The sequence below is a fragment of the Genypterus blacodes genome, unplaced genomic scaffold, assembly GCF_046128005.1.
Source record: "Genypterus blacodes isolate CSIRO-AG114 ecotype Tasmania unplaced genomic scaffold, CSIRO-AGI_Gbla_v1 ptg000438l_1, whole genome shotgun sequence".
NCBI lineage: Eukaryota > Metazoa > Chordata > Actinopteri > Ophidiiformes > Ophidiidae > Genypterus > Genypterus blacodes.
Genome location: NW_027467208.1, coordinates 1,439,033 through 1,465,224, shown reverse-complemented (window position 1 = coordinate 1,465,224; position 26,192 = coordinate 1,439,033). Strand labels below are relative to the sequence as shown.

The 26,192-nt window shown below is 45.2% G+C and overlaps 5 protein-coding genes across 10 annotated transcripts; 3 read left to right on the top strand and 2 right to left on the bottom strand.

The window, feature by feature from the left end:
• Window positions 1-426: 426 nt before the first annotated feature.
• On the bottom strand, window positions 427-5,688 carry usf2 (upstream transcription factor 2, c-fos interacting). 3 transcript variants are annotated; one of them, XM_076139241.1, is made up of 12 exons: window positions 5,280-5,688; window positions 4,560-4,603; window positions 4,227-4,339; window positions 3,793-3,909; window positions 3,490-3,652; window positions 3,284-3,371; window positions 3,027-3,071; window positions 2,527-2,585; window positions 2,290-2,381; window positions 1,887-2,015; window positions 1,076-1,790; window positions 427-1,037 (listed from the first exon to the last, which is right to left on the bottom strand). In XM_076139241.1, the coding sequence occupies exons 1-11, from the start codon at window positions 5,315-5,317 to the stop codon at window positions 1,701-1,703; spliced, it is 978 nt and encodes a 325-aa protein (XP_075995356.1). In that variant the 5' UTR covers window positions 5,318-5,688; the 3' UTR covers window positions 427-1,037; window positions 1,076-1,700. The 3 variants fall into 3 exon arrangements, with proteins under 3 accessions (XP_075995356.1, XP_075995357.1, XP_075995358.1); XM_076139242.1 differs by lacking the exon at window positions 3,027-3,071; XM_076139243.1 differs by lacking the exon at window positions 5,280-5,688 and having other exon boundaries at window positions 4,227-4,376; window positions 4,560-4,602.
• Window positions 5,526-14,283, top strand: LOC142989635 (lamin-A-like). 2 transcript variants are annotated; one of them, XM_076139239.1, is made up of 14 exons: window positions 5,526-5,609; window positions 7,423-7,571; window positions 7,952-8,294; window positions 9,597-9,753; window positions 9,953-10,078; window positions 10,168-10,338; window positions 11,036-11,161; window positions 11,304-11,524; window positions 11,720-11,990; window positions 12,635-12,742; window positions 12,833-12,952; window positions 13,179-13,235; window positions 13,434-13,631; window positions 13,763-14,283. In XM_076139239.1, exons 3-14 carry the CDS (start codon window positions 7,957-7,959, stop codon window positions 13,796-13,798), a joined length of 1,929 nt encoding a protein of 642 aa, XP_075995354.1. In that variant the 5' UTR covers window positions 5,526-5,609; window positions 7,423-7,571; window positions 7,952-7,956; the 3' UTR covers window positions 13,799-14,283. The 2 variants fall into 2 exon arrangements, with proteins under 2 accessions (XP_075995354.1, XP_075995355.1); XM_076139240.1 differs by having other exon boundaries at window positions 7,947-8,294.
• Window positions 14,284-14,621: 338 nt separating this feature from the next.
• Window positions 14,622-17,068, top strand: naxe (NAD(P)HX epimerase). 3 transcript variants are annotated; one of them, XM_076139660.1, is made up of 7 exons: window positions 14,622-14,708; window positions 15,032-15,222; window positions 15,326-15,434; window positions 15,645-15,755; window positions 15,880-15,990; window positions 16,298-16,445; window positions 16,524-17,068. In XM_076139660.1, exons 2-7 carry the CDS (start codon window positions 15,050-15,052, stop codon window positions 16,721-16,723), a joined length of 852 nt encoding a protein of 283 aa, XP_075995775.1. In that variant the 5' UTR covers window positions 14,622-14,708; window positions 15,032-15,049; the 3' UTR covers window positions 16,724-17,068. The 3 variants fall into 3 exon arrangements, with proteins under 3 accessions (XP_075995775.1, XP_075995774.1, XP_075995776.1); XM_076139659.1 differs by having other exon boundaries at window positions 14,633-14,785; XM_076139661.1 differs by having other exon boundaries at window positions 14,633-14,785; window positions 15,027-15,222.
• A 51-nt stretch (window positions 17,069-17,119) lies between these two features.
• LOC142989919 (sodium channel regulatory subunit beta-1-like) lies at window positions 17,120-21,778 on the bottom strand. The gene is made up of 6 exons (XM_076139662.1): window positions 20,755-21,778; window positions 20,492-20,658; window positions 19,681-19,918; window positions 18,673-18,814; window positions 17,826-17,900; window positions 17,120-17,581 (listed from the first exon to the last, which is right to left on the bottom strand). Exons 1-5 carry the CDS (start codon window positions 20,813-20,815, stop codon window positions 17,831-17,833), a joined length of 678 nt encoding a protein of 225 aa, XP_075995777.1. The 5' UTR covers window positions 20,816-21,778; the 3' UTR covers window positions 17,120-17,581; window positions 17,826-17,830.
• Window positions 21,779-22,123: 345 nt separating this feature from the next.
• zbtb22a (zinc finger and BTB domain containing 22a) lies at window positions 22,124-25,522 on the top strand. The gene is made up of 4 exons (XM_076139648.1): window positions 22,124-22,542; window positions 22,916-23,134; window positions 23,224-23,998; window positions 24,094-25,522. The coding sequence occupies exons 2-4, from the start codon at window positions 22,928-22,930 to the stop codon at window positions 25,191-25,193; spliced, it is 2,082 nt and encodes a 693-aa protein (XP_075995763.1). The 5' UTR covers window positions 22,124-22,542; window positions 22,916-22,927; the 3' UTR covers window positions 25,194-25,522.
• The last annotated feature ends 670 nt before the right edge of the window (window positions 25,523-26,192 follow it).

The following is a 26,192-nucleotide window of genomic DNA, read 5'->3' as shown; positions in this document are numbered from 1 at the left end:
CAATTTGCTTACCAATTCTACAAAGTTCCGATGATTTGCAAGCGCTGGTCTTCCGGACAGATCACGTTACCTATAGCAACCGGGCCGTTCCCATGCGACGGGGCGACGCAATGCTCGCCTGGGCCGGAGCCACACACACTTTAATCAACTAAATTACAAGGCAGCGTCACCTGCTTACGTCCAATTTGTATGATAATTACAGTGTGAATGTAAACATGAAATTAAAAGAATTCTAACTGTAAATAAACGCCAATAAATAATTACCAATAATATAAATACAAAGTAAATGAAAGTAAAATTAGAAACAAATTAATTATAAATGTCAAGTCAACATTTATTCCTGCCTGCTGCTCAAAGGCACAGCGGCAGCAAATCCAAACACTCACTTTACACACAATACAACCTGAATAATAACCAACACTCGGGTATAAACACGGCAGTTTTATTGTCGCATCAGAATAAGTCATGCCAGTGGTTACAACTCATGCTGTGGTGACTTTAGTGTAGACAAAAGCTGGTTAGTAACTGTCATCTCTCACATCTAAACTACAGTCGGCGCCCTTGTGGTTTGCAGTCTTGGGTCAGCAGCAGGTTTTCTGTATGAATTGGTAAAAGATCTACAGTGCGACAGGACTGGCGGGCCAAACAGAGACAAGAAACACATGACTTATCTTCCATTTTAGTGCGTTACACAACCATCCTGTAATAATGCCCGATAAACAAAAATCACGTTGAAAGCCATCTTCATATTCCTATTTTCTTATGCGCAATGCACAGACTGTGGGCACTTGCGCTCTATGTAAAGACTTCATTATGTTTGGGGACATCTTGCCAGTGCACAATCCCAATTACCTGAGCTACGTTAACACCTACATCTCCCACAGGCTTCCAACTACGGGCCTGCCGCTCCAAACCAAACCTCCGCGCCTGTAACGTCCAACAATGACGATTTGACTGCCAGAAAACGTATTACTTTCTACAGACACTGGACCACGTTTATAAAGCTTGTGATCCCTCCCTGGTGTTTGAGAGACGGACTGTGTATATACACACACACACACACACACACACACACACACACACACACACACACACATGGTCCACTGTCAGTATACTAACCTCATCAAAAGCGCTGACGGTGTGTGAAAGTACCTGAATTGCCGATGACTTGTTCACTAGAGCGAGTAAATGCAGCAAAGTTCAGCCTTCACCTTTTTGTACAGACCTCTACTACGACCACTCCTTCCGTTCTGTGTTCATATTCCTTACAGACTAATAAATAAAACATAAACAAAATAAAACAAGGAGCTTTCATTCATGTCCATTAGTAGTTTCGAGCACTGCAAATGTCAACGGAAAATGAAAGGAAATGCTGCAGTTGGATAAAATGAATGGCTAAAACGGAAACTGTTCATAATTTAAAAGTAAGAGGAACATTTGGTGTGAGCATGGCGGTGCTTCAGTTTGCTGAATTCAGCTTTCAAGTCCGTGAACAGCCGGAGGAGGAGATGGAGGAGGAAGAAGAGGAATAGGCATTTTCAGTCCGTCCCTGTTTTTGTCGGGACTCTGTGAGCTTTTGAGGTCCGGTTTTCAGATACAAGTCATCTCCCGTGTAACTTCTATCCACGCATTGTTCAGGTGGTTGTGAGTGTGTGACGTTGTCTTTCGACGCGGCGTGTGTCCGCTCCGTCGGTCGACAATCACTGCGGCGTTGCGTCGCCGTTGATTTCTACGCCGTGCTGCTGCAGCTGCGCCCGGAGCAGCGCATTATCGTTCTTCAGCTCCTCAAGCTGCAGAACAAGAAGGATTGTTAGACACTGGGAGAGAACCATGTTTCCTTAACTTTGAACCCTGACATTTTAATTCTTAACTTAAAAAAAATGGACCTGTTGTCTTAGAAGCTCGTTGTCCATCTCCACTCGCTCCACCTCTTTGTAGCTCTCCTGCAGCTGCTGGTTACTCTGACGCAGCTCTCTGATGTAGTCACAGGCTTTAGACAGGATGCCTCCTTTGCTCTGAGGGACACAACAAGAGACCATGAATCACCAAATGTGTTGAAGGTGACTCATCTGAAATATTACGCACAAGACATTTTCTATTTTCAAAGTGCATTTGCCGCAAGTCAGAGCAGGAAACATAAGTCAGATGCCTAACCCTAACCCTGTAGAATAATGACTGATACATAAAACAGTTCTATGCCACTTCTGGACCAATTTGGTGACCTTAAGACAAATTAATTGAAACACCATCTCTTGTATTTCTATGTCGACTTGTTTCTGGAACACTCACCGCTCCAGTTCTGCTGTCTATACTGCAGTCAGGGATGATTTTCGACAGCGTGACAATCCAGTTGTTGATCTTGTCTCTTCTTCGTCTCTCCACTGCAAACAGAGAGAGAGAGCGGTTGCAGACTCGGTTCATTTCTATCCTCCGCTTTCAAAGATGAGTCATTTTCAAACCGAAACCTTTTTGAATGCACCAAAACCCGGCAACAACGCTCGCAGACAGTCAGCGTCAACAAAGTACCTTCATTGTGCTGCGCTCTTCGCCTCTCGTCTCTGGGCGCACGTGGACCCTCAACCTTCCTGTAACCACACAGCAAGAGATTAAAACCTGTATTAGACACCTGAACTAGAAGCCAGTTGATGAGAAAAAATACAGAAGAAGGAATCAAACACAAGGCAGAGCTAATTGATTATGAATCATTTCACTGGGACGTTGCAGGCAAAGACAGAAAATAGTCACAGATTATCAGATCCTAATGCAACAATGAAAAATAAATCAGCATTCCTAAAAACTGGGAACGTCTGCGTATGATCCAGCAGTGCTGATGATCCCTTTCTGTTCAGGGAGACTCAATCACACCTGAACCACAGTGACAACACAGCCACTGGGCTCTGCACTCCAATCTCAACATACAGAGGGTACGGAAAGCATTCACATCATCTCGTGATGGCCACAGCTATAGTGAACCACCAGAGGCCCGTCTCTACCACACATGATGAGATGGGAAAGATTCTTCTCACCAGTTTGCACTGCCCTGCTGCAACATGTCACTTTCAGCATGGTCTCTGGGGATGGCAGGTAAGTGGAACAAATTCAAGGTTTCAAGTGTTGGATAGCGCAAATGATCAATATTGCTTAGTTCTCTTTATTTGGCCGAAAAAAGGGAAAGGAACGTCTTTACTGTGGAGTTTGGGGGGAATGGATGATGACAAATGGAAATGGGATGTTGGCCTTTACAAAGAGACTTTGTGTCCTTTGACACTCGTGTGGTACTCACGCTGTGTAGGTGTGTGTTCGTGGGGCGATGGTGCGAGGGGTGGCCGTCTGCAGGACCTCGGGGGGGCTCATCATCACGTAAAACTGACCTGGATTAGATGGGGAAGATGACAAAAAACAACAAAGGGATGTGATAAACGATAATAATTAAAGTGCAGACTGTGTCATTTGTCTCTCAGGGCGGATGCGTTTGTGCCGTCTGCTCACCTCCTGCTTGTGCGAGGGTGGGGTCGCTGGTGGCCTGCACCGACACGGCCGTAGCCGTTCCATCGCTGACCGTGGTGGCGGGAAAATAAGCGAATCGTGTTTCTCCTCCCACTGTCTCCCCGGCCGGACTGCCTCCATTACTGAAAGGGTTCTGGATGACAGCCTAGTAAAGGTAGGACACAAGGAATTGCTGGATTAGCTTTTTGTTTTCTAACAACAAACAGAGAAGAAACAAAGCTTGGGGTCCTGATTTGTTGTGATCTTTCACAGTGGACATGTTGATGTTGCAGCATATTTACTGACCTGAGCCACTGCTTGGGGGGCTCCAGCAAACGCCGCAGAGACCACGCTAACGGCTCCACTTCCGTCTGTTGCAGCTTCTATTTGATCGTCTGTCACCTGAACTACACGGTAGGTCACCTGAGGGAGCAGAAAGCAAAGAAGTGTTCACACACACACTCAAGAGGTGCAGCTTGTTTTCTTACTTGGTTTGTTGGATTAGTTGCACACTGTCCAATCACACTTTCACTTCTGCTGTAATAACCCTACTATTACTCAAGATAATAAATATCAGACACAACGCAGCCATGTAAATCCCTACTACACTTCTACTACATAGATTAAAATTGCCACTGTTACCATGAACACATTTACTTCAGCTATTACTACTAATAACGCTGCTACTAAACTTCACGTCAGCTCGCTCGTGCTGCAGATGAGCGTCTTGCCGTCCTCACCTGTCCGCCATTGTTCTCTGTGCGAAACTGGTACTGGACATTGTGCTCGCCGAAGGCAGCCTGCTGGACACTGGCGATGGTCACAGCAGTCTGCTCCTCCGACCCCACGTCTCCTGCAACGCACATCCATGCATGAAACGGTCAGTGACCCTGAACAAAGGCGCGGCCATAAAGAAACAGATGTGCAGACACGCTCATAAAAGACAATTTGGACACGGGTAATGTTTCAAGAGTAACTAAGTACTTCAATATGGCGTCTCGTGTTCGCATGCCACAGACGCTTTGAAGTATTTACAGAATGTTTGACTGGATTAGAAGAGGTTTAGCTCTTACCTTCCTGTAAGTGAATAACCTCTTCTGTTTCCTGTTTGTCTTGACTGAAAAAGATGGAAATGTATTCAAAACCATGACCGTAACCAGGGTAACCAGAAATACAATATGTATCAACGGCGCCCTCGCGTGGTAGCACGAAAATGGTACTCGAGATACAAGACAAAAGTAATAATAAATACAAATATCGAGGACTGAACTTTGGTGGTGGCAACTTCCAGAGAGACATTAGTAGAGTAATCGAATTTTTGAGGCGATTTATTTGCTGAAGAACAATATGAAATTATAAACATTTCCCACCAATTAAGTCCCAACAACGCCCATTCTAGTTTGGTTAAAGCAGTTTTATTTCCTCAATATTTAGATCACACAGCACAAGATAACGTATTACTGTACAAGTTAACGAACTCGTGTGATATTTTAAAAATAATATCAAGTCGCTGAGGTGCATTTCTCTTACTTAAATAGCGCTATAATGCAGCAAAGCGCTGGCAAAAGGCGCGATTAGACTGGAAATGTCTCTCTGAAAGCTGACGAGTGTGAAAATGAAGCATCACTCGTGGAAGCCGCACAGTTACTGGGCATCAAACCGAAACAACCGCACAAAAATACAAAGTACTCGTCCCGCACTGCTCGCTAACGTTGCATTTCGTTGTGTTGAACGGAGAAAATGGTGGAGGCCGTGTCGTGTTAGCAGGAAGCGGGGCTACAAGCGTCTCTCACCTCGCCGAGCTGTCCAAACTCTGCTCCAGCATATCCATGGAGGTGAACGTGGGAAAAACGGCGATATTCAACGACACTGATTTACGGAGATGGAAGCGCTGATCACGGGGACAAACACACGGGTCATGTGAGAAAGACAGTCCAGGACACGTGAGGCAGCGACCGGGCAAGGAGCTAAAATGGAGACCGCTGAGGAGGAGGACGGAGGTGTCTGCGTCTGTGCGGAGAGAGGAAAACACGGCAGCGGCTCGACGTTTGCTAACGCGCTGCAGTCCGGGATGGGGGCGGGAGGTGAAGCGTTACGAGAGTCTTTCTCACCGACCACTGGATGTACGAATATAGAACTTGTTAATTTTGACAGGAAATAGTTTTTAGTCTGCCACTTTTCACACTCGTCTTCCTGTTTGTGTGTCAGAGACTAGCAGCTGCTGTCTGTGAGCTCTGCCGTGCGCTGCTGCTTATGCGCTCAATAAGATACGGAGTGGACTCTGTTGTTTGAGCGATTTATTTTGTGTGAAAAATTTGCGTTTTCGTCGTGTTGGTTGTTGTTTTGTTTGTCTAATTTGCGTTTCTGTAACCGAGCATTCACGTGACTCTTTGCCCGCAGTAGTGTGATGAGAGATGAATCATCGTTACTTCTCGTTTAGTGAAACTATTAATACGCGGGTAAAGCACGGATGGTGAGTTTGTGTTGCATTTGTTCTAAAGCGATCTGTTGTGCAATCATTAGTATGTTATAAAATATAGACACATTTTAACAAGGCCAAGCTCTGAATGGCACTTTGTCAGCTTCGTTGCCCAGGTGACCGCAGAGATCCAATACGGGTTTTCCCACAAACCACATGACATGAAGCTGTGCCATAACCTCACAGTGCGCACACGCTAACCTGGAACTGCACATAACATGGATTTATGTTTCGTTGAACAGAAGCGACCCGTTCTCCTCTAAATGGTCGTTTCACAACATACACTAGTGTCGTCAAAACAGTCTTAAATCAAATAAGGGTTCAGTATAATATAGTTTCTAAAGACTCTGTCCACCTAAAACTGGAGTTATTTCTAAATGTAATACATTAATATGCATTTTAAGAAAGATCTAACTCTTAAGGCCTGGTGGAGTTTTTAGAATATTTCTAGAAGCCGGGGAATCCAAAAAGTCAAGACAAAATGTAGGAATAACTTTTAAAGCAGCTCCATAAAAACGAGATGGTGTTCCTTCCTAATATACTTGTACACAAAACGTGGGCATAATTCTAAAAACGCCACATGAAAAACCAATTAATCTAACCAGTAGGAGGATGTCAGTGACATGGAGGAGGAGGCGTGGTTACGGAAATGAATAGCAGATATGCTTCACAGATGAGATAAGAAAGACCTTTTAGTTTGCTCCTACAAGCAGTGGTGTTAAGGCTAAATACTTTCTTAATGTACTTTAATATTGGGGGAGTGGATGTACTTTCTTTTAGTAATTTTTTCACTTTTCTACATTTCTAAGCTAAATGCACTCTCACCCTGTTTGGTTTTTTCAACTTGAATTCAGAATCTGTTTCATAATAAATTCTATAAAGAGGTCATATGTTTGTTGTAAATTCTTCATATTCTTTTGTATGACTCGGCTAGATAGACAGATGTGGTAGATCAATACAGTTCTGCAGCAAGTGACTGAATGAGATGAGACTGTTTCACTTCTTAAGTGGAGGGTTAGATGTTTCTCCACACTATTTTATCGTCACGTCCAGCCAGCCAGTGGGAGGCAGAGAGCTCCTGCTGCATGTCTCACCACAAAATATGCACCACATAATTTAACACAGAGATGAAGTTTCTCAATAGTTTGGTAAAGTAACCTAGTTCCTTTTGAAAGCTGAAAAGTGTATTAACAAGCATTTAGAAACTTTACCATACCTAAAAACTTGTTAAAATGAAATGAATTGAGCCCACAGTGAATTTGCTTTAGATACTTTCTAGTTCCTTGATCTCTCATGGCATCGACCATTTTTAGTTGCAGAGTGACTCATTCATTTAGACTGCACACCCATTAGAGAGAAAGAGAGAGAGAGCAACAGCCACCTACTGCCAAACTTGAGGCCAACCTCTCTCTCCTCCCATCTCATTCTTTCCTATATGGGCACTCATGGACTTGCAGACAGCACAGTAACAGACTGAACACAGCTGCAGGACTAAGAGAGAGAGACGGAGATCTTCAGATCACAAGAGAAAGAATCAACGACCAGCGATCTCATCAAATCCTCTCTGAACACAGTTTTCTCTTCCTCAGACCATCTCCAGTAAAAGGTAAATATGAACTGGAATCTTTTCCAAAGACATCCTCTCACTTTTGGTCGGACTCGTTAACCCCTCCCATGACTTTAATTATGATTACTCATTGTCTTTTCTGTGGTTTATGGGTGTTTCTGGAAACTGAATATATTATAATGACATGCATTTAAATCTATTTTAAAACTCACTTTAATACTTTCTTATACAAGTATGAAGATTTACACTTGATAGACAATCAAAAGTGCCTTTATGAGAAACAAGACAAAGTTTTCTTCTTCGTTCGTTAATTCATTTTCACAGCGATGAATGTTGAAAGTAGATTTGTGATTTCAGTAAGGTCTTCCCTTGTCGTTATTCTCTTCCTTTTTCATTCTCTCGTTCTAATGAAAGTATAGGTGCAATGGCGACACCCAAAAATACTCCTCGGGGTGCAAACACGCCGCTCTCCCCCAATCGCATCACCAGGCTTCAGGAGAAGCAGGACCTGTGCAACCTCAACGATCGCCTGGCCGTCTACATTGACAAGGTCCGCTCTCTGGAGTCCGAGAATGCCGGCCTGCGTCTGCGAATCACCGAGTCCGAGACGGAGATCAGCCGTGAGCTGACCGGGTTGAAGGCCGCCTACGAGACTGAGCTGGCCGATGCCCGCCAGACTTTGGACTCGGTGGCCAAAGAGCGGGCACGCCTGCAGCTGGAACTGGGCAAGCTGCGAGAAGACTACAAGGAGCTGAAAGCCAGGTGGGTCTCTCAGTCCAAACTCAGTAATTGATCTAATCTGTTCGTCATGTGCGGGAAGAGGGAGTCCTCTCAAAGCTCCTCAGACTACATGAATGGACCCGGGTGGAAAGGGGGCCGTCTCACCTCATGTTACAGGCCGTAGAATTCTTGGGAGCACCACTGTGTGTTTGAGCCATGAAGATGTGGTTTCTTCAGAAGCAAAGTCAAACTTTCCACTCATCTTTGGATAGCTCTGTGATTGCAGGCTTTAAATAATCACATTATTTCTTCTGCAGCTGTTGCATGAGAGAGCAGCACAGGGCAAAGTCTGTGGGACGTGGAGACCATTTTGCAGGCATTTGTCCTGAGGTGCCCTCTAACCAAAATGAAAAGTTCTTTGATCCAGATATTCTGTTTATTTGGTGAACATAAGAGGAAACAGCTGCTTGGAGGCGTCTTAATTGCCTCATTTAGTCAAGGAAACACAATTATAAATGGCTTTGTAAACTCTAAAGTAAAGTCTGCTTTAATCCAAGTAAAGCAATTAGTAACTCTTGCTGTGTGACTTTACATACTTCAGCAGTAAATGAGAACTTCTTCCAAAATTGTATTCATTTGCAGCATATTTGAGGAGAGTACTTGAGTAAACAGACATCCTTACATTTCACCTCCGTGTTGACTTTTGCGGCTGCTTGCCACGCCCTTGTGAACATATTCCCCTCATTGCTCACTGCAGTTCGACGTCCAACTCCGTTCATACATCCTTCTTCCCCACACCGCCACATCCAGAGCCTGGTGACTCAGCCTTTCCCCGTTTCACAAACTTCACCAAAGTAATCATTATACACACAGTACGTGGCAGTGTTTCGTAGGCTCCACTCTTCCTTCCATTCTATTTTTCCATAAATATTGAGAGTCCTTTTGTTGCCATAGCAGCGCTTCAACTAAACACCAGCGTTTGTGGTTTGTGGCTAGCAGACACGTGAATTGGATCGTTACTGTATGGCCTATGAGTCATACTCACCATGGTCTTTCCCCTGTTTCTATTTCATCCAGACGGCATCCTTCCTCAAAAATAGCCCATACTTGTTTGAGGAAAGGAAACAGTAGTAGATTAGTTTCCACTTCACAGTTAAATAAATATCACTTAATCAGTGGTGGAAGAATTCTCCTGCTTCTTTCCCTTTCTAAAACTCTCCACTTTCCACAGAATTGCTCTCAAGAAGAGTACTTGACAGATTCTACGTCATTACATTCCACTTTTGTACTTCATGCGTACAGGGAGAAATGATTTAACATCTAAGCCTTTGTCTCTATTGACAGAAACACCAAGAAGGAGTCGGATTTGGCCGGAGCCACTCAGAGGCTCAAAGACCTGGAGGCTTTGCTGAACTCTAAGGATGCTTCCCTGACAACGGCTTTGGGGGAGAAGCGAAACCTGGAGGTGGAAAATAGAGACCTGAAGACGCAGGTTGCCAAGGTAAACTTTCACCCATGCAGAGCGTAACCCTCAGTGGAAACACACATGGGCTGCAGTGAGGTTACAGTAACTGAGGCAGATTCAAAGTCCCTCTCCCTCCTCAAACTAATCATGTCCTTACATACATTCACCTGCCTTGACCATGTTGCCTACTTTTACTATTTGTGCATGACTTTGACCTTCACTCTTCTTCTCTTAGCTGGACACCAGTTTGGGCGACGCCCGGAAGCAGCTGCAGGATGAGATGCTGAGGAGAGTGGATGGAGAGAATCGCATCCAGACCCTCAAAGAGGAGGTGGAGTTTCAGAAGAGCCTCCACTCTGAAGTAAGACTCTCTGCTTGTTTCACTATGGTAACGTCTGCCAAGTATTTGTCTTTGAGAATAAATATCATGGCTGTTCTCTTCTACAACAGGAGCTGAGAGAGGTCAAGCGGCGCCACGAAGCCCGTATGGTGGAGTTGGATAACGGCCACATGCAGGACTTTGAATGCAAACTGGCCGAGGCCCTGACAGAGATGCGTAGTCAGCATGAAATGCAGATTAAATTGTACAAGGAGGATATTGAGAAGACCTACAATTCTAAGGTAGGCTAGTGACTGAATTCTATATGTTCACTGAACCTCCTCAGACCTAAAGTACATGAATAATGTCAGGCAACTAAGATTTTGTTGCATAGTTTTGGTACATTCTGATTAAGTTTATTAGCTTAATTCATGATAATACAGTGGATGAGTATATTTATATTCTTAGTTATTACTATTAATTATTATTGAGTGTTGTAGTCTTAAGCACTGATAACACATAACCCTCCTGCTGTCATAAGTGTGTTTGCACAGCGCCCTCTGCAGTCACAAAAGTGAAACAACAGCTACATTACATTACGATCATTTGGCAGACGCTTTTATCCAAAGCGACTTACATTACATTATATTACCACCCTTCGCAGAGGGGGGAGCAATTGAGGGTTCGGTGCCTTGCTCAGGGGCACCTCGGCAGGGACTCGCACCGGCAACCCTCCGGTTCTTAAGCGGAAGCTCTGCCCACTCGACTACTGCTAAATTAATTTGTTGTGTAAAATCATGTCCTGCTTCTAAGTACATACAGTATGACCTAATATATGCACTGTGATCGTTGATACAAGAACACGACGAATCGCAATACAACTCATGTCACTTTTTTGATTTGGTCGGACAGTAGTATTGTTTTGGGAGAAATTTGCACTACGTACACAGCAAAATACAAAATACTGACTTATGCAACTGTGTTGTTTCTGTGTGTCAGCTGGAGAATGCTCGTCAGTCAGCGGACAGGAGCAGCCACCTGGTGGGAGCGACGCACGAGGAGCTGCAGCAGACACGAATGCGCCTGGAGTCCACATCTTCTCAGCTCAGCCAGCTGCAGAAACAGGTTCCCTCAAACACAGAACGCACAATGATCACCATCATCATTCATCATAGTTCTCTTTAATGCCCATCTGTCCTTACAAGAAAATCTCAAATATTACCAACAAAGTGTTAATTCTAATATCTGTATTGTCTATCTGCACCAGCTGGCCGCCCGCGAGGCAAAGGTGAGAGACCTGGAGGACGCCTTGTCTCGAGAGCGGGACACTACGCGCCGCCTGCTGGGAGACAAAGACAAAGAGATGGCCGAGATGAGGCAACGGATGCAGCAGCAGCTGGACGAGTACCAGGAGCTGCTGGATGTCAAGCTGGCCCTGGATATGGAGATTTGTGCCTACAGGAAGCTTCTGGAGGGAGAGGAGCAGAGGTAAGAGGTCACAGCCATGTCAACAAAATGCCTCAGGTTTGATTCCAGCACTGAGAGCTGTTATTTTTTTTGCTCTTAGTATCATAACGCTGGTATGAATATTGCATTAGTGACTTGAAGGTATCACATGACATGCTGATACATTTGTCCCCCTCCCTCTCCTTGTCTCACCGGTGGTCCTGTGTGTTCCTGCAGGCTGCGTCTGTCTCCCAGCCCACCGCCGACCAAAGTGACAGGAAGTCGCTCCTCTGGGTCTGCAGCGCAATCACGCACAGTCCACTGCAGCTCTCAGAACTCACCGGTCAAGAGGCGCCGTCCCAATGACACGGACAGTGAGGCCAGCTTTACAGGGGGCGCTGTGGCCCGCACACGCATCACCCAGCAGGCCTCAGCCAGCGGACGGGTCACCGTGGACGAGGTGGACCTAGATGGGAAATATGTCAAGCTCAGCAACAAAGCAGATGAGGTGAGCGAAGGAGGGCGGATACGCTTATTAGTGATGTGAGAGATCCTGTTCTCTCATGCACATGCAAATATTTGGACATAGCTGCACCGTGCAATCACTGTTAACTCTACAGCAGTGTGTCAGGGAACGGTTATGAAAGGTCCCTGCAGAAGTACAAAATGACAGCTCTCCCAGTAAATAAAGACAAAAACACAATTCAAGAGTTTCTTTAAATAATGCAATTCACTATTTCTTGTGTTTGTCACTTCAGTTTGTCAGATTTACAAAGGCAAGTAGGTGTTTACAGACATTAATAATGTAAACAAAAGCTTTCACTGCACCAGAAGACATTAATAATACATTTAGATGTTGTCTCGTCATCTTACATTTATTCTTTTAATATAAAGCATCACAGACTGAAGAAGTCATGTGCAGTTTCCTGACATGCTTAATTATATTTGTAAGGTCTTTCCAGAAAACATGCACATCGCAGCAACTCTTTGTGCCATTTTAGGCCACAGATGTACAAAGCTGCTGCTGCTGCTGGCTTTTTAAGGGCACATTATTAATTCACTCTGCTGAGAGAGAACATTACTCATCAGCTCTTCCGGCTCAGATGTTCCTCTCTACTTGCAGGATTTAAAGCTTTTTCTCTTCTTCTGCAGGATCAGAATTTGGGTAACTGGCAGGTGAGGAGACAGGTGGGATCTGGTGCAGCCATTTCCTTCAAGTTCCCCTCTAAATTCACCTTGAAGGCCGGGCAGCGGGTCACGGTAAGCAGCACTTGTAAATATCAGGGTTATGAAACACAGCGATGAACACACTAATACATATGTCCTCTCTGCCTCATTTGTTTTGTACAGATCTGGGCCTCTAGTGCTGGAGGAGCCCACAATCCTCCCTCTGACCTTGTGTGGAAGAACCAGGCCTCCTGGGGCACCGGAGACCTGTTCCAGACCACCCTGATCAGTGCCAATGGAGAGGTACTGTTAATTATTAAACAACCAAAGCGATCTATTCTGTAACAAAGATAACCTCACGCACTGCTTATCACTTAAGTGGACCATATTGATCCGCATCCTGCATTATTTACATCATTTTGATAAAAATGGGCCACAGATCTCATATAAAGTCTTAATGCTGTGTATTCACTGAATAGCAGTGCAGCTTTACCGGGTTGTTTAGATCAACTTTGGTGTTTTCTTCCAGGAGATGGCAATGAGGAAAGTGACCCGCACACAGTTTGAAGAAGAGGATGATGACATGGTAAGATATTTAGCCTTAATAACAATGCACAGCGTATGATAGTGAGAATGCTTGTGTCATAATCAAGGAGTCATTTGCTTATTTAAGACAGTTTGTAGCATTTACCAGCAGCCTGCTCCATAGTCAGCAAGAGGAATTCTGTAACATCTGAGACTGCAGGGTCACATTTAAACAACCGGTTTGTCTGTCTGTCTCCAGGTGGCCCACAGCACCTGTGGGGGGGACAGTGAGTACAACCTGCGGAGTAGGACGGTGGTGTGCGGCTCCTGTGGACTTCCTTCAGACAAATCCAATAACTGCACTGTGTCCTCAGCTTCCCGCTCCTTCCGCAGCGGGGGCATTTCTGAGGGTTTACTCCCACAGTCCTATGTGTTCAGCACCAGCTCGCCTCGCAAGGTGGGCACCCAAATACACACACGGCACATATGACTGGATCAGGGCAGCATGTTTAATGTGTGTTTTGGTATTTTTGTATCTTAACTGTGATGTTTTGTGTAGTAAAACAAACTTTGCTCACCTTTTTTTAGAGTGGAGCCAGAATGGAGACCTGTCGAACCATGTGAAGACTTGGATCTTGGATGCTGGAACTCATTTCCTCTTCAATTTATGTCCTTTGAATAGTATTCAACATATTACATGCAATAAAAGGTTACACCGCTTTTTTTACTGTATATAAGCATGCCTAGTAAATATGAAAGATCTCCTTACTTTGACAATCCACTGAGCGGACTTTTTATCTTTCCGTAAAATAGTGAAGTGAATCATACTCTTATACTTATACTTACCTTTATACTTTACTACATTTACTCCCTTAAGTCCACTGAATCACAGAGCCAGAGGGCTTTGACTTACTTCATTAATTTTGAAGAAATATAATTTTGGATTATTTGCCTCTTTTCAATGCCTTAAATCGACCCAAACATTGCTAAATTCTGTATTTTTGCTGAAATCAATAAACACGGCTCTTATTTTCAGAATTCCGTCTCATTTTTCTTGTTAATTTCAAACTGTAACTGTAAGTAATGTGACCGCAGGATAACTTAAAGAGGTGATTCCCAAAATGTGGCCCATGTACCAGGGCAGCTTGAAGGGCTTCTTTGTTACATATACTGGATGAGTCTGGAAATATCTTCAGAGAATCAAAATTGAATAAATACATTGAGATTTATGGAAGAAAGCAATGTGAAAGTTCCATTGAAGGTGTTAAAACGTGTTAATTGCACTGTTACACATTAAAACAAGGAGCCTTTTATTATGCGTGTGTCTCAATGCATAATTGTATTAGAGCCCTCCAATATTTACAGCATATTAATTAACGGAAAAGCTGAAGACACACTGACACCTGGACTTTTATTGTGAAATGATATTGCTTTTATTTTTGTAACCAGGAAGTGAATGTCAACAACATTGTGTTGTAGGCGTTCCGGCTTGCCTCTGCACTGCACGTTCACCTTATAAGTTTAATATCGATCTGTAAGTTTTATCTTTGTGTTATTTTAAGGGCAAACGTGCATGAAAAGTAGCTTTGAGGGAAACGTAGCGTACGTTTGGTGAGTGTCACAAATGTTCTGTCTCGATGTAAGTGTGTGCGGTAACGTTAGCTTAGCTTCTGAGGACTGGAGAATGTAGGGAACTTTATGCAACCAGTTCGGTTGGAATAGCTTAAGTTAACACACTCACTGACAAGTGTTGGAAGCTGAATGAATATAGTTGATAAAACATGTTGATTATTAATTGGGACAATAGATGCTCAATCCATCTCATTTGATTCTGAACTATTTACTTCATGAGTTCAGGAGTTTGGATCCATCTGGATGTTGAGTGCTCGTGCTCTGTTTGGGATCGGCTTCCTGGTGACGTCTCGGGCCGCAGCAGTCCTCGCTCACAAAGGGACATGTCCACTGTCCACTGCAGCCAATAAGCAGAGGAAGGAGTGTTTCAGTACAAGATCAGCTTCCACCATGGCCCAGAGCATCAAGTATCTTGGGTAACCATGCAATATTTGTACACTGAGAAGGAAGAAACGAGTGTGTGAAGTCAAGATGTGTGTATACATTACGTCCATCGTGTTCCATATTTTTGCTCCACAGGCAGGAGGAGGCCCAGCACATCGATGAAGAGCTCTTCAGCGAGTACGGCTTCAGTGTGGACCAGCTGATGGAGCTCGCTGGCCTCAGCTGTGCCACGGCCATCACCAGGGTAAGACGAGGATTCTTTTAGAGACTGTGTGTTTCGTTTGTATAGATGGAAGCTTTATCTCCAGGTGGGACAATGTTGAGGTGACCTACTCCCATAGGTGTGAAGCTCCTTGTGGACATGGAGCATCAAGGAAGCCCCTTATCTCTCCCACCGTGGTATCTGCTGTAGCCTGATGTTGTATTGATCTGGCGACGCCTCTCTCTCCTGCAGGCGTACCCGCTCAGTTCCCTAGTGAAGTCCAGACCCTCACTGCTGGTGATCTGCGGGCCGGGCAACAACGGCGGAGACGGCCTGGTCTGCGCTCGACACCTCAAACTCTTTGTGAGTGTCTGATGTCTCTTACCGAACACGTAAAAAGTGAAGATGTAACAGAGATGGATACATTGAGAGTAGCATTACACACAGTGTAAGTGTTTGTGGTAATCTGATTCTAATCCTCTCCCAGGGTTATGAGCCCTCCATTCTGTACCCAAAGAGGCCCAACAAACCGCTCTTCCAGGGTCTGACCACGCAGTGCCAGAAAATGGAGATCCCCTTCCTGACTGAGATGCCTGAGGTTTGACATTTAAATCAATTATGCAGCCCATTATCTTCCACTGCCATGACGACAGATCCATGTGTGTGTTTGGTGGTTTCAGTGTGCGAGTGTGCAGATATCTAGAGATTTGCCGTTGGGGGTTTAAGAGATAAAGTGATGATGATCTAAAATTGGATTAGATGAAACTTCCTGTTGGGAAATTGGGTCGTTGCAACAAAGAATAGAGCTGCTTTATCTGAATCTGGATTCTGTAAATAACAGCATGGCTATGTGACGAGCTGTAGCAGAGAGATTTTGAATAAGTGGGATGAAAATGTCTCCCCAGGCTAAAGTGATTGATGAAGCCTACAACCTGGTGATAGACGCCATCTTCGGCTTCAGCTTCAAAGGAGCCGTGAGGGAGCCGTTTGGTTCCATCCTCAACGCTCTGAAGAAAAGCACCGTGCCCGTCGCCAGCATCGACATCCCCTCAGGTCTGACCCTTTGACCTTTCTTCTTCCTCTGACCCGATATCTCTCTGAACGTTAATAGCGACGCCCCTGTTCTTAAAGGTTGGGATGTGGAGGAGGGGAGCACAGACGGACTCCAGCCCGACATGCTCATCTCCCTCACCGCGCCAAAGAAGTCGGCCCTGATGTTCAGAGGACGCTATCACTTCCTGGGAGGCCGGTTTGTGCCGCCGGCCCTGGAGAGGAAGTACCAGCTCAGCCTGCCTCAGTACCCCGACACTGACTGTGTGCTACGGCTGTAAAGAAACGGTGAAAGGTAGCGTGGGGAGGGATATAAATCATTGAGAACAAACTATGTGGTGAGTTTGGCGTTTTTCTCAATCATGACTGACACTATGATGGCGATGGTTGCAAATCCAATTAATTATTACAATGGAGCTGTAATAGCTCTCTTGTCTGGGTGTGAAAGCACTTGTGGCTGCAATACCATACATAATAAATTTGTTATTGAGTATAACTTTGTCTGCTTCTTTGTAACGATGTATCCAGGACGTAAACCTTTCTTTATGTAGCTCACAAACCTCCTAAAATATCAAAACCAGACAAATCAAGGCCGAGTGTATCTTTGCCAACAAAAGACGATCTCTTCTTCGTGTGTTTTCTCAGTTTTATTCATACATCTGAAGATTTCACTGAATGTACAACTAGCAAGACTAATTAAACTGGAAATACAGTTCATCATTGTCCATCACATTCTATATCATAATACCTTTAACTGACATGTTGTGTATCTTATCCATACATTACACGGTGATTTCGTAAAAAGCTTTCTTTAACAATCAAAGAGCCAAACAGACTCCGGTAATACTCACTTATATTTGATATAAATGTATTCCTACACATAGAAATACTGTATGTACAGTATGTTTTCAATAATGTGGCTCAATGATGCATAATGATCTCTAAAGGAAGTGCAGAACATGCTTTTGCACGCAGCTTGACTATATACAGTGCTGGTACCATGCCGGCTTTGTATTTCACATCCATTGGTGTTGTTTGATGGGGGGAAGGTCATTGCGTATGGAAGTAAAGAAATTATTTTCAGGTTGTCTTCATGCGGTTCAAAGGGTCGGTGGATGTTTGCAGACCACAGGTGAAGCCTGACGAGAGAGAGAGAGTGAGAGAGAGAGGAGAGGAGTGAGAGAGAGAGGAGATATTAGTACTGGGAGATGTACTTTTGTCAAATTCTTTAAATGTATTGCACCTTTATCTATGACAAGAGAAGCTCGGGCACATGAATCCCTTCAAAGAATCCAGGCTGTGGTTTCTTAAAGGCTGTTTCTGATGACTTATACATTTTGAAGATTGTGGTTTAAAGGTCTAAATAATAATCTATAAACTTACCTGTGCTATTCTCCAACCTGCACCCCTGCACAATTGTCTTTACTCTCAGAGGCTATAGCCAAATACTCAGCGTTTCTAGAGGGGAAGAGAAAAGAAATAGTTACCACAAACGTTAAACGCTTTGCTTTGACATAAAGAAATGTGTCAAAAAGTGAAATGTCAAAAGAACAGAAAGATCTACAGCTGTATGAGTCTTAGGTTCCTTTTGGACTTACAGCAGGGCGTTTTTTCGTTTTATGTGGGATGTTTTTACTTGATGAAAACACGACAAGTACACAGATAGCACGAGGTGTTAGAAAAAGAGACACACAGTGAAAACACACAAACACAATGGAAACAGTCACAATATTACAACTAAACGGGTGAGTAAGGAGGAGGACAGAAGGAAAAGCATGGAAGGAAATGATGATTTAACAAAGAAACAATCAAAATCATGAGTAACAAATCAGTATTTTGACACTGCGGCAGCATTCGGGGAACGTCTACGCTCGATGTGTCCGTTTGAACACATCGCCGTCTCTACTTTGAGTTAGTTTTTTGCCACAACATGTAGTATGTTGTGCTACAGGGTAGCAGACGTGTGTTGTTCCACGCTCTGTCACACACACACAGGCTGGTAAGAGCTGCTCGTGTTCAAAAACCTTGTATCTCTAAGCTGCAGCTGCTGCTTTTGAAGAAGTGCAGCCTCGTCAGCATTACTTCTGATGTTTAGGGCAAACAAGTGTTGCATCCCGCAGGATTGTTCCAACTTCAGCTAGAACCACATCTCCAAAACCAGACGGGACAAGGTTTTCAGGTTTGGTTGAACATACATGTGCGCACACAGATGTATGGGATAAATATTTACGCGGCTTCTCGTAGCGCTTCTTCTCCGGCTGCAGATATCTTTCTGTAGCAGTAGATCATCTCTATCAGGAGCCAGACCTGCAGGCCTATGATGGTAACGTACATCATCACCTCGGACACGATGGAAGCCGTTCCTCTGCTGGCTGCACAGTGGGAAGCAGGAGGGAAACCATCAGGGCTCATCAGACAAATGGCACGTTCATTAATCATCAATAAATAATGGATCTCTTCCTTCAGTGAATAAGGAAAGGATTGAGTTGCAGCTCCCATCCTGTAACATTATCTGGTAAAAGATGATATCAATTGCATTATTTCCCTTCTTCAGGAGCTCAATCAAGACTGAACAGGATCCCAGTCAATCTCTGATTATGGGAATGATAGTATTTTATATCTAATCTTTATTTGATCTCAAATTTACTCGGCTGGATCCTTGAACACAAAACTGTTTGTAAAAAGCTCCTAAATCTTGAGCTCTGGTCTGTAGGTGTGTGTAGTGTGTGCCTGGCTGCAGCTTGTGCAGCAGCTGAGCTGGTGGGTGAGGAGCAAGTGTGTGTGTGTGTGTGTGAGCTGATTTATGCTGATGTGTGTGTAATGCTTGCCCACTCCTTTGTAGCTATTTGTAGCTGCCGACTCCTGCACCGACAATGTATCTGCCATTTTTTTGCAACTTCTGACGTGGTTAAATATTACAAACCCGACACTTCGGAGGGCAAAGAAGGACACTTCTTCTTTTTTTTGTAGCTTCCTCAACCAAACCATGCATGTTGTTGTAATTCCCTGCTCAGCCACAACCCCATCCATCTTGGATAAAAGCTTTAGATGCTTTGAGGGCGTAGATTAGAAGATGCTGCTGTGTCTTCATGCACCCGTGTGGCTCATTAGAGGTTAACAACATTAAAAGGTTTCACAGCTGTATATCTGATGTAGATAGGTTTAATTCGGCCAATCAATCAATGAATATCCGCCCGCTGCTTTACAATAACACATAACACCAATGATGTCATCGTACCTTTAGCCACCACGGTGAGGCGGACGACCTTGTTGACGATGGTGGTGTACTCATAGTTGGTGTAGGTGAGGATGCGGTTGAAGAAGCAGCGGTATGTGCCTGAGTCGTTGAAGGTGACGTTGAGCAGGTATATAGACGCATCCTGGATGTCGTTGCTCCTCTTACTCCCGTTCCAGTCCACCCGGTCCTCAAACTGGTCGCTCTTAATGGAGGCGCCTTCCTCATCGTAGGTGTAGATCTGTGATGTCAGATAGAGACAGGATTACGTGCCAGAGCAGATATTACCTTTGAAGTAAAAGTCAAAACTGTGCACACACTTCAAACGCATCAGTGTGAGGCATGACATTATTACAGCAGGCAATCTGGGGGGCGGGGGGGGGGGACAGAGCATCAGTCACAAGGTCAACAGATGGGTGTCATTCTCTGTGCTGTGGTGTTCAAAACGCCACAATCAATTCCATCTGAACCTCGCTGACCTCAGCACCGTGTGATGGAGGTGTGTATGAGAATGTGTGTGTGTGTGTGTGTAAGTGAGTGAGAGGACAGGAAGGGTTCAGGGATGGGCTATGACAGGTTTGTTTTGGAGGACGCACTTCAATTGTTACTGTGAAATTGCAGCCATTAACAATCAAACACAGATTGGATTTACAGTTTTATGAAACAGAAAACAAGACGAGTCCCCTTTTCGAAAAAGCTTGAAACAGTGAAATGTTTTTTCTACTAGATAAATAAGTCAAATTATTTATCAATTAGTCAATTTTCTCTTGGTTGACAAATGGCTGCACTGAGGATTCAGGTGATTTTCACTCACATGAATGAAGTCTGCTTCTCCTTTGGCTCTGAAGTACCAGTCCACAGTGGCTGAAGCCTTCACTTCACTCCTCTTCTTGCAGGAGATGCAGCCCAGTTTGAAGCCGTTGCCAGCCACCGCCTGTGTGTCTGAGGAAACCTCTGCACACGCCCCGAGACATTCATACGCTGCAAACAAATGCAAAAGGGAATAAAACAGGCTTCAGATTTCTCCGTTTTTAGTTTCTTATTGACAGAATGTTAAAGATGGTCGGTTCAACTCACCAGGAAAGGTGCACAATAAGAGAAAGACCAGTATGGGGAGAGTTTCCATCTCGGCAGACATTATTGGGACTGATTTACTGGACGACGCGTCTCAAACTCTAACACTGGTGTGACTACACTGAGGCTACACTGCTGAGGCTCTAAATGAGGCTCTTGTCCCGTCTCTGCACGCCCACAACACAATAGTTCTTTTATCTTGCTACGGGATGTGATGCATGTATGATGTAATGTGCAAGTTTATAATGTGTTTATTAATCTCAGTAGTCGAGCTTAACTTGCATTGAAGTGCTGAATATCTGTGTGTACCAGCCTCCCTACTCACATAAATGTGTGTTTGATATCCAAACACGCTTTGTGTCGCAGTTCTTTGGCTCCAGCCAGCAACAGTGTTGTGTTGTTTCTGGGGTTTATTGCCACACAAGCAGATTATGGCTGCTTTGACACAGGCAGGCCACAAATCAGTTCATTCAAGTGATTTGATTGTTTTTTGTTGCTTTAAATGATCAAACAGCCAATGAAACACTCCAGATATCTGGGAATCACAGAGTCCCCCACACCTGCACCCTGAGATCTGATTTTCTTTTCCCTGAGGTCCTAATATGAAACACTCAGAGCTGTGATCAGGCCTGTCCTGATCTCTTATCTTGGCAAATTACAGACAAGGTCGTTATGTTTGGATCAATGCGCTGATGTAATCCTCAGTATGAGGGCAGCTACCGACAGAAATGCAACATAAACTCACAGAACACTGCATAAATGATTAATTTGCATGCTAGAACAAAATAATCAATCGGCTACTTTTGACAGGCTGTGCGCTACCAGGTTTTACTACAACTTGATCCTGATGTTTAGAGATAATAATCGGTCATGGAAGCCTACTGTCCACAACGAGAGGCCTCCTCCTCTTCTTCTCTCCGGTACAAAAATATAAGCTGTCCTGTTTTCCGCGTTGACAGCTGGACGGACGTGCGGAGACAAATTCAGCTATTTAATGACTCCGGGCTCGTAGAAGAGACGCCGCGGCCGTGCGGGCATCGCAGATCCCACTGGAATCAGAACAAAATAAAGAAAAAATCAAACAAGCGCAGATAGGAATCGTCCTGCTCGCAGTTAAAGGATCATCCCTCTGCTCCCCCCTGCGCTCCGTTAGGGGGCTGATGCTGCTGATGCACTGCGGTAAAACAGCACCGGGCCAGATGCGGGGATGCGGGATGCTCGATGTGTCCGCAGCCCCAGTTTAAACCCAGATTATATATATGTTAGTATTATTGCCGCCGAATATTTCGTCACTACGCGTTGAGGATGAAAGACAGACGCGTAATTGATGTGATTCGTGCTTATTTTCATGCTGTATGAAGCGCCGCTTTAAATAAGCTCCGGATGGGCGGGGTGATCTCCTGCACCATGGCATCTAGTGGCAATTTGGCAAAACCCAAATGACTAAACGTACCCATATAACTTGTGTTTAGCTTTTGTCACACTGACGGTTCAGCCCCCGTAGTAGTATTGTAATATTATAGGTCCACATTGCGAGTATAAGCGCCATTTATTTCCTCATTAAACACTGACTGACTGAGCCTGAGGTTGATGATGATGATGAGTAGCTTTCCTGTCAAGCGCCTAGCATTAGCAATAGCATTAGCGGCGCATTCGGCAAAGCTCGGTGTTTAGCACTTAATAGCTTGTTCTTAAACCTCAACCAAGCGATGACTCGTCGGTTATTGTGTTCACCCCCCTTAACTATATGGTGAAACAGTCAGTGGCCTTATTTGACGCACGGAAATAAAGGTAAAGTAACGATTTTAACACAAATTATAAATTTCTTCGACTTGTGTTAACGTTAGCTGGATGCTAAGGCTAGCCCCTCGAGTAGCACCATAGGTTACGCAGAACGCTAATAAAGGCAATTTAATGTGTATGTTAAAAGACATAAGGTGTTTTAAGGTGTTAGACAGGCAGACGGGCGTCGTTTTGTAACGTTAATATGTGATATATTTGTGATTCATGCTAAGGAATGCTAACATTATGAATAACAAGATGGAGTTGGTGAGCATCAGGTGGATAATTCAGCTTTAGACAGCAGTAATGTTCAGTAATCAGGTGTTAATGCAGCGTCCAGGCTTTATGTTTGACTGTATAATAATATATCTTTCTGCTTCAGTTTAGTGGGACTATGGATCCGGCCTGCGGTGCCTCTGCTGCGCCAGCTGGTTTGACCGTCCAGGTGTGTTTCCCCGGAGCCCGGGCTGCTGTCCTGGACAACCTGAACCGGCAGCGTGAGGAGGGCCGGCTGTGTGACCTCTCCATCCAGGTTCAGGGTCAAGTGTTCAGGGCTCACCGCTGTGTGCTCGCCGCATCCTCGCCCTACTTCCACGACCAGGTACGCCACCGTACATGGACGCCTGTGTGATCACTGTTTGGTGCCAGTTTGTATCAATCACACCTGTTTGTGTTCTTGTCCCTCTACAGGTGTTACTGAAGAATGTTACTACTGTGTCCCTGCCCTCTGTTATGGACCCGGTGGCGTTTGAGAGCGTACTCAGTTCCGCTTACACCGGCCAGCTGAGCATTGTGCATGATGACATCGTCAACTACGTCACCGTGGCCAGTTTCCTCCAAATGTGGCACATCGTGGACAAATGCACAGAGATCCTGAAAAGGCCTCGTCCGGCGGTGGAAGTCGCCCCGGGAGAGGCGGCCGCGGCAACTCACCCCGGAACTGCTCCTCGACAACAATCGCCAAGCAGCACGGACTGCTTGTATTTGGAGAGGGAGGCGCGGAGGAAGGAGAGGCGGCCCGACGCGCTTCCCCCCTTGGCTACCTGGAGACGACCGCAGCAATTCCCTAGATGGGGTCGCCCGAGGCCGTCATCAGCCCAGCACTTAGCCGACTCTCAGCTGGAAGCCCTACCTGGCTACGCCGAGAGCGACTACTCCAGCTGTGAAGAGGCATGGGTATCCAGCCATCCCAAAGCCGGTCACTTTGATCACGATGGACCCGGGCACAGTAGCAGGCACCATGGGGGGTTCACAGGTGGAGAGGCGTTAAAGCAGAAAGTCCGATTTCAACAGCGGGGTGCGCCTGCGAGTGCTGAGAGACCACTGGACAGGAATAGAGAGAATGGAGACGGTGATGACATCATGGAGAAGAGGAGAAATCAGAAAAGAGAGATTGAGGCTGATGAAGGACTGGGAGAGGAGGCGGTGCAGAAGAAGGAAGCTTTTACAGCAGCAGGGCACGCTGGTAAGATTATAAAAGATAATTTTGATTTCAAACTTGGGTAAACCCGTTTGTCTGAATTTACCTTCATTAGTTTGTGTTTTGAATTTCTCCTCCAGATTTCCACCCAAGCCAAAATGAAAACACAGAAGCAGGACGAGCCGCAGGGAAACCGAGTGGTGAGATGATGAAGGAGAAGGTGCAGAGAGATCTGGGAGGAAGTGCTCCCTCCTCAGACCTGCTTCACGCTTGTCCACCAGTGGAAGGAGCATCCGGGGCTTCCTGTCCAGCCTCAGGCCGGATGCAGTGGCAGACAGGTCCGGGTCCCTGGACTCAACAAGAGCCGAGGCCTCACCAGGGACAGAACGGCAGCTACAATAAAGATGATGATGATGAAGAGGAGGGTATGGAGTACGGGCGCATCACAGAGGGGACGTTTGGCAGAGACACCTATGATGAGATTGAAGATGGCACAGGTCAGGTTTCCCAGAGGCCTTTGGTGCCTGCGTCCCCTGACTTCCCTCTGGCAGGTTCAGAGGTGAACTGGCCTTCCACCAGTGTGGGGCACGGTGCCTCTGTGGCCCCCACTTCCAGTCGCCACTTGTCCCCATCCTCTGCTGCGTTCCCACCCTCAGCTTCACCGCCAACCCCGTCTTCCTCCTCCTCCGTGTCGTTGGCCGGGGCCCCCTACTCAGGGAAAGTCCACTTTTGCCACTGCGGCAAAGCCTTCACCCTAAAGAGCATGCGTGACCGCCACGTGAAGATGCAGCACCTCAACCTGCGGCCCTTCGGCTGTCCCGTTTGTACAAAGTCCTTCAAGATGAAGCACCACCTGGCCAAGCACCTGAAGACCCACGGGGGGCTGCGGCCCTACGAGTGCGGCTTTTGCGGAAAGAAGGTCATCTGGAGGGACACGTTCCTGAGGCACCAGGCTAGATGCCAGAAACTTTCCTCCAGCTCCTTGGCCAACAACAGCAGCGGCACGAACGCAGCGGCAGATGTGGACGACGGCTACAGTTACGGGTTTGACGAAGGGGAGGGCTTCCTCGCAGCCGGCGGCCAGGTAAAGGTGGAGGAAGTGGACTTTCACGGGGAGATGGAGGACGGAATGGGCGGGCTGCTAGGGAGCGTGTCTGGGATCGTGGACGAGCTCAGAACTCAGTCACAAAGTTTGAGTAGTCACGTTTTTAAGCAGGAGGGACGCGATACTTTCAGCTGAAGGCGATCACGCGTGTAACGGGTTTACAGCACTCACATTGTTTGTACATATGAGCTGGTGATAACTCCAGTGTACACAAATCAATCAAGACTCTCTGAGTAGTTTTGTTTTTCTTATTCTCTGAGCTTTTTAACGCCACATGTGGTTAAATACACAGTCATAGTGCTTTGTGTGTTCCTTTTGGCCTTATTTGCATTTGTCATGAACAGTGTTATCATTTTACTTCTCTGGCCTTCTTTTTGCATTTTGCACATAAATTATTATGAAACTATCATTCACCAGCATTACAAAATGGAGAATGTTGTGTTTTCAGTGCCATATTGATATATCTTGGTTTAGAAAAAGGAGGATTCTTAATAAAAGCCGTTGTGATCTTCTGTAATCATTGTGAACGTTGTTTTTCACTTCCTGTACTCACTAATTCCTTGTTTTTCATCCAGATGTGCCACTATGGAATGTTAGACAATAACATCTTAAACTTCAGCATTAATTAATTAAACTTTATTCAGTTTCTTTGAACAACTTACCCATCTGACGTCACTGAAAACAAACGCGTCTGCGGGTACGGAAAACGCCTCGCACAATTAGGAGTCACTTGACCTAATTACCGGAAATGATGCTATCCACGCAAACAATGGCGGGGGGAGATGTTTTAATTTACAGTTTGGAGACCTTTTCACGTCATTCGAACAGTTGGAAGTTGCTGTAAGGAGATATGAAGAGTCCAATTCCATCAATGTTATAAGAGGAACAACAGAAGCGTTCAAAACTACAACAAACGTCTGCAGGGGGACAAAGTTGTGTCCGACCAACTTAAGTTTGCCCAAACCGACTCCCTGTATTTATGGAGGAAAGAACTTAAAGTCCCGCGGCTCCGCCGAAGCGCAGGTGAGCGGGGCTTGTAATTGGGGAATTAAATGACTAATTATGTGAAATTATGCAAAGATACATTATTGTTGAAGAATTTCGTTTTTGAAGTGACGGGCGGAATAAATATTA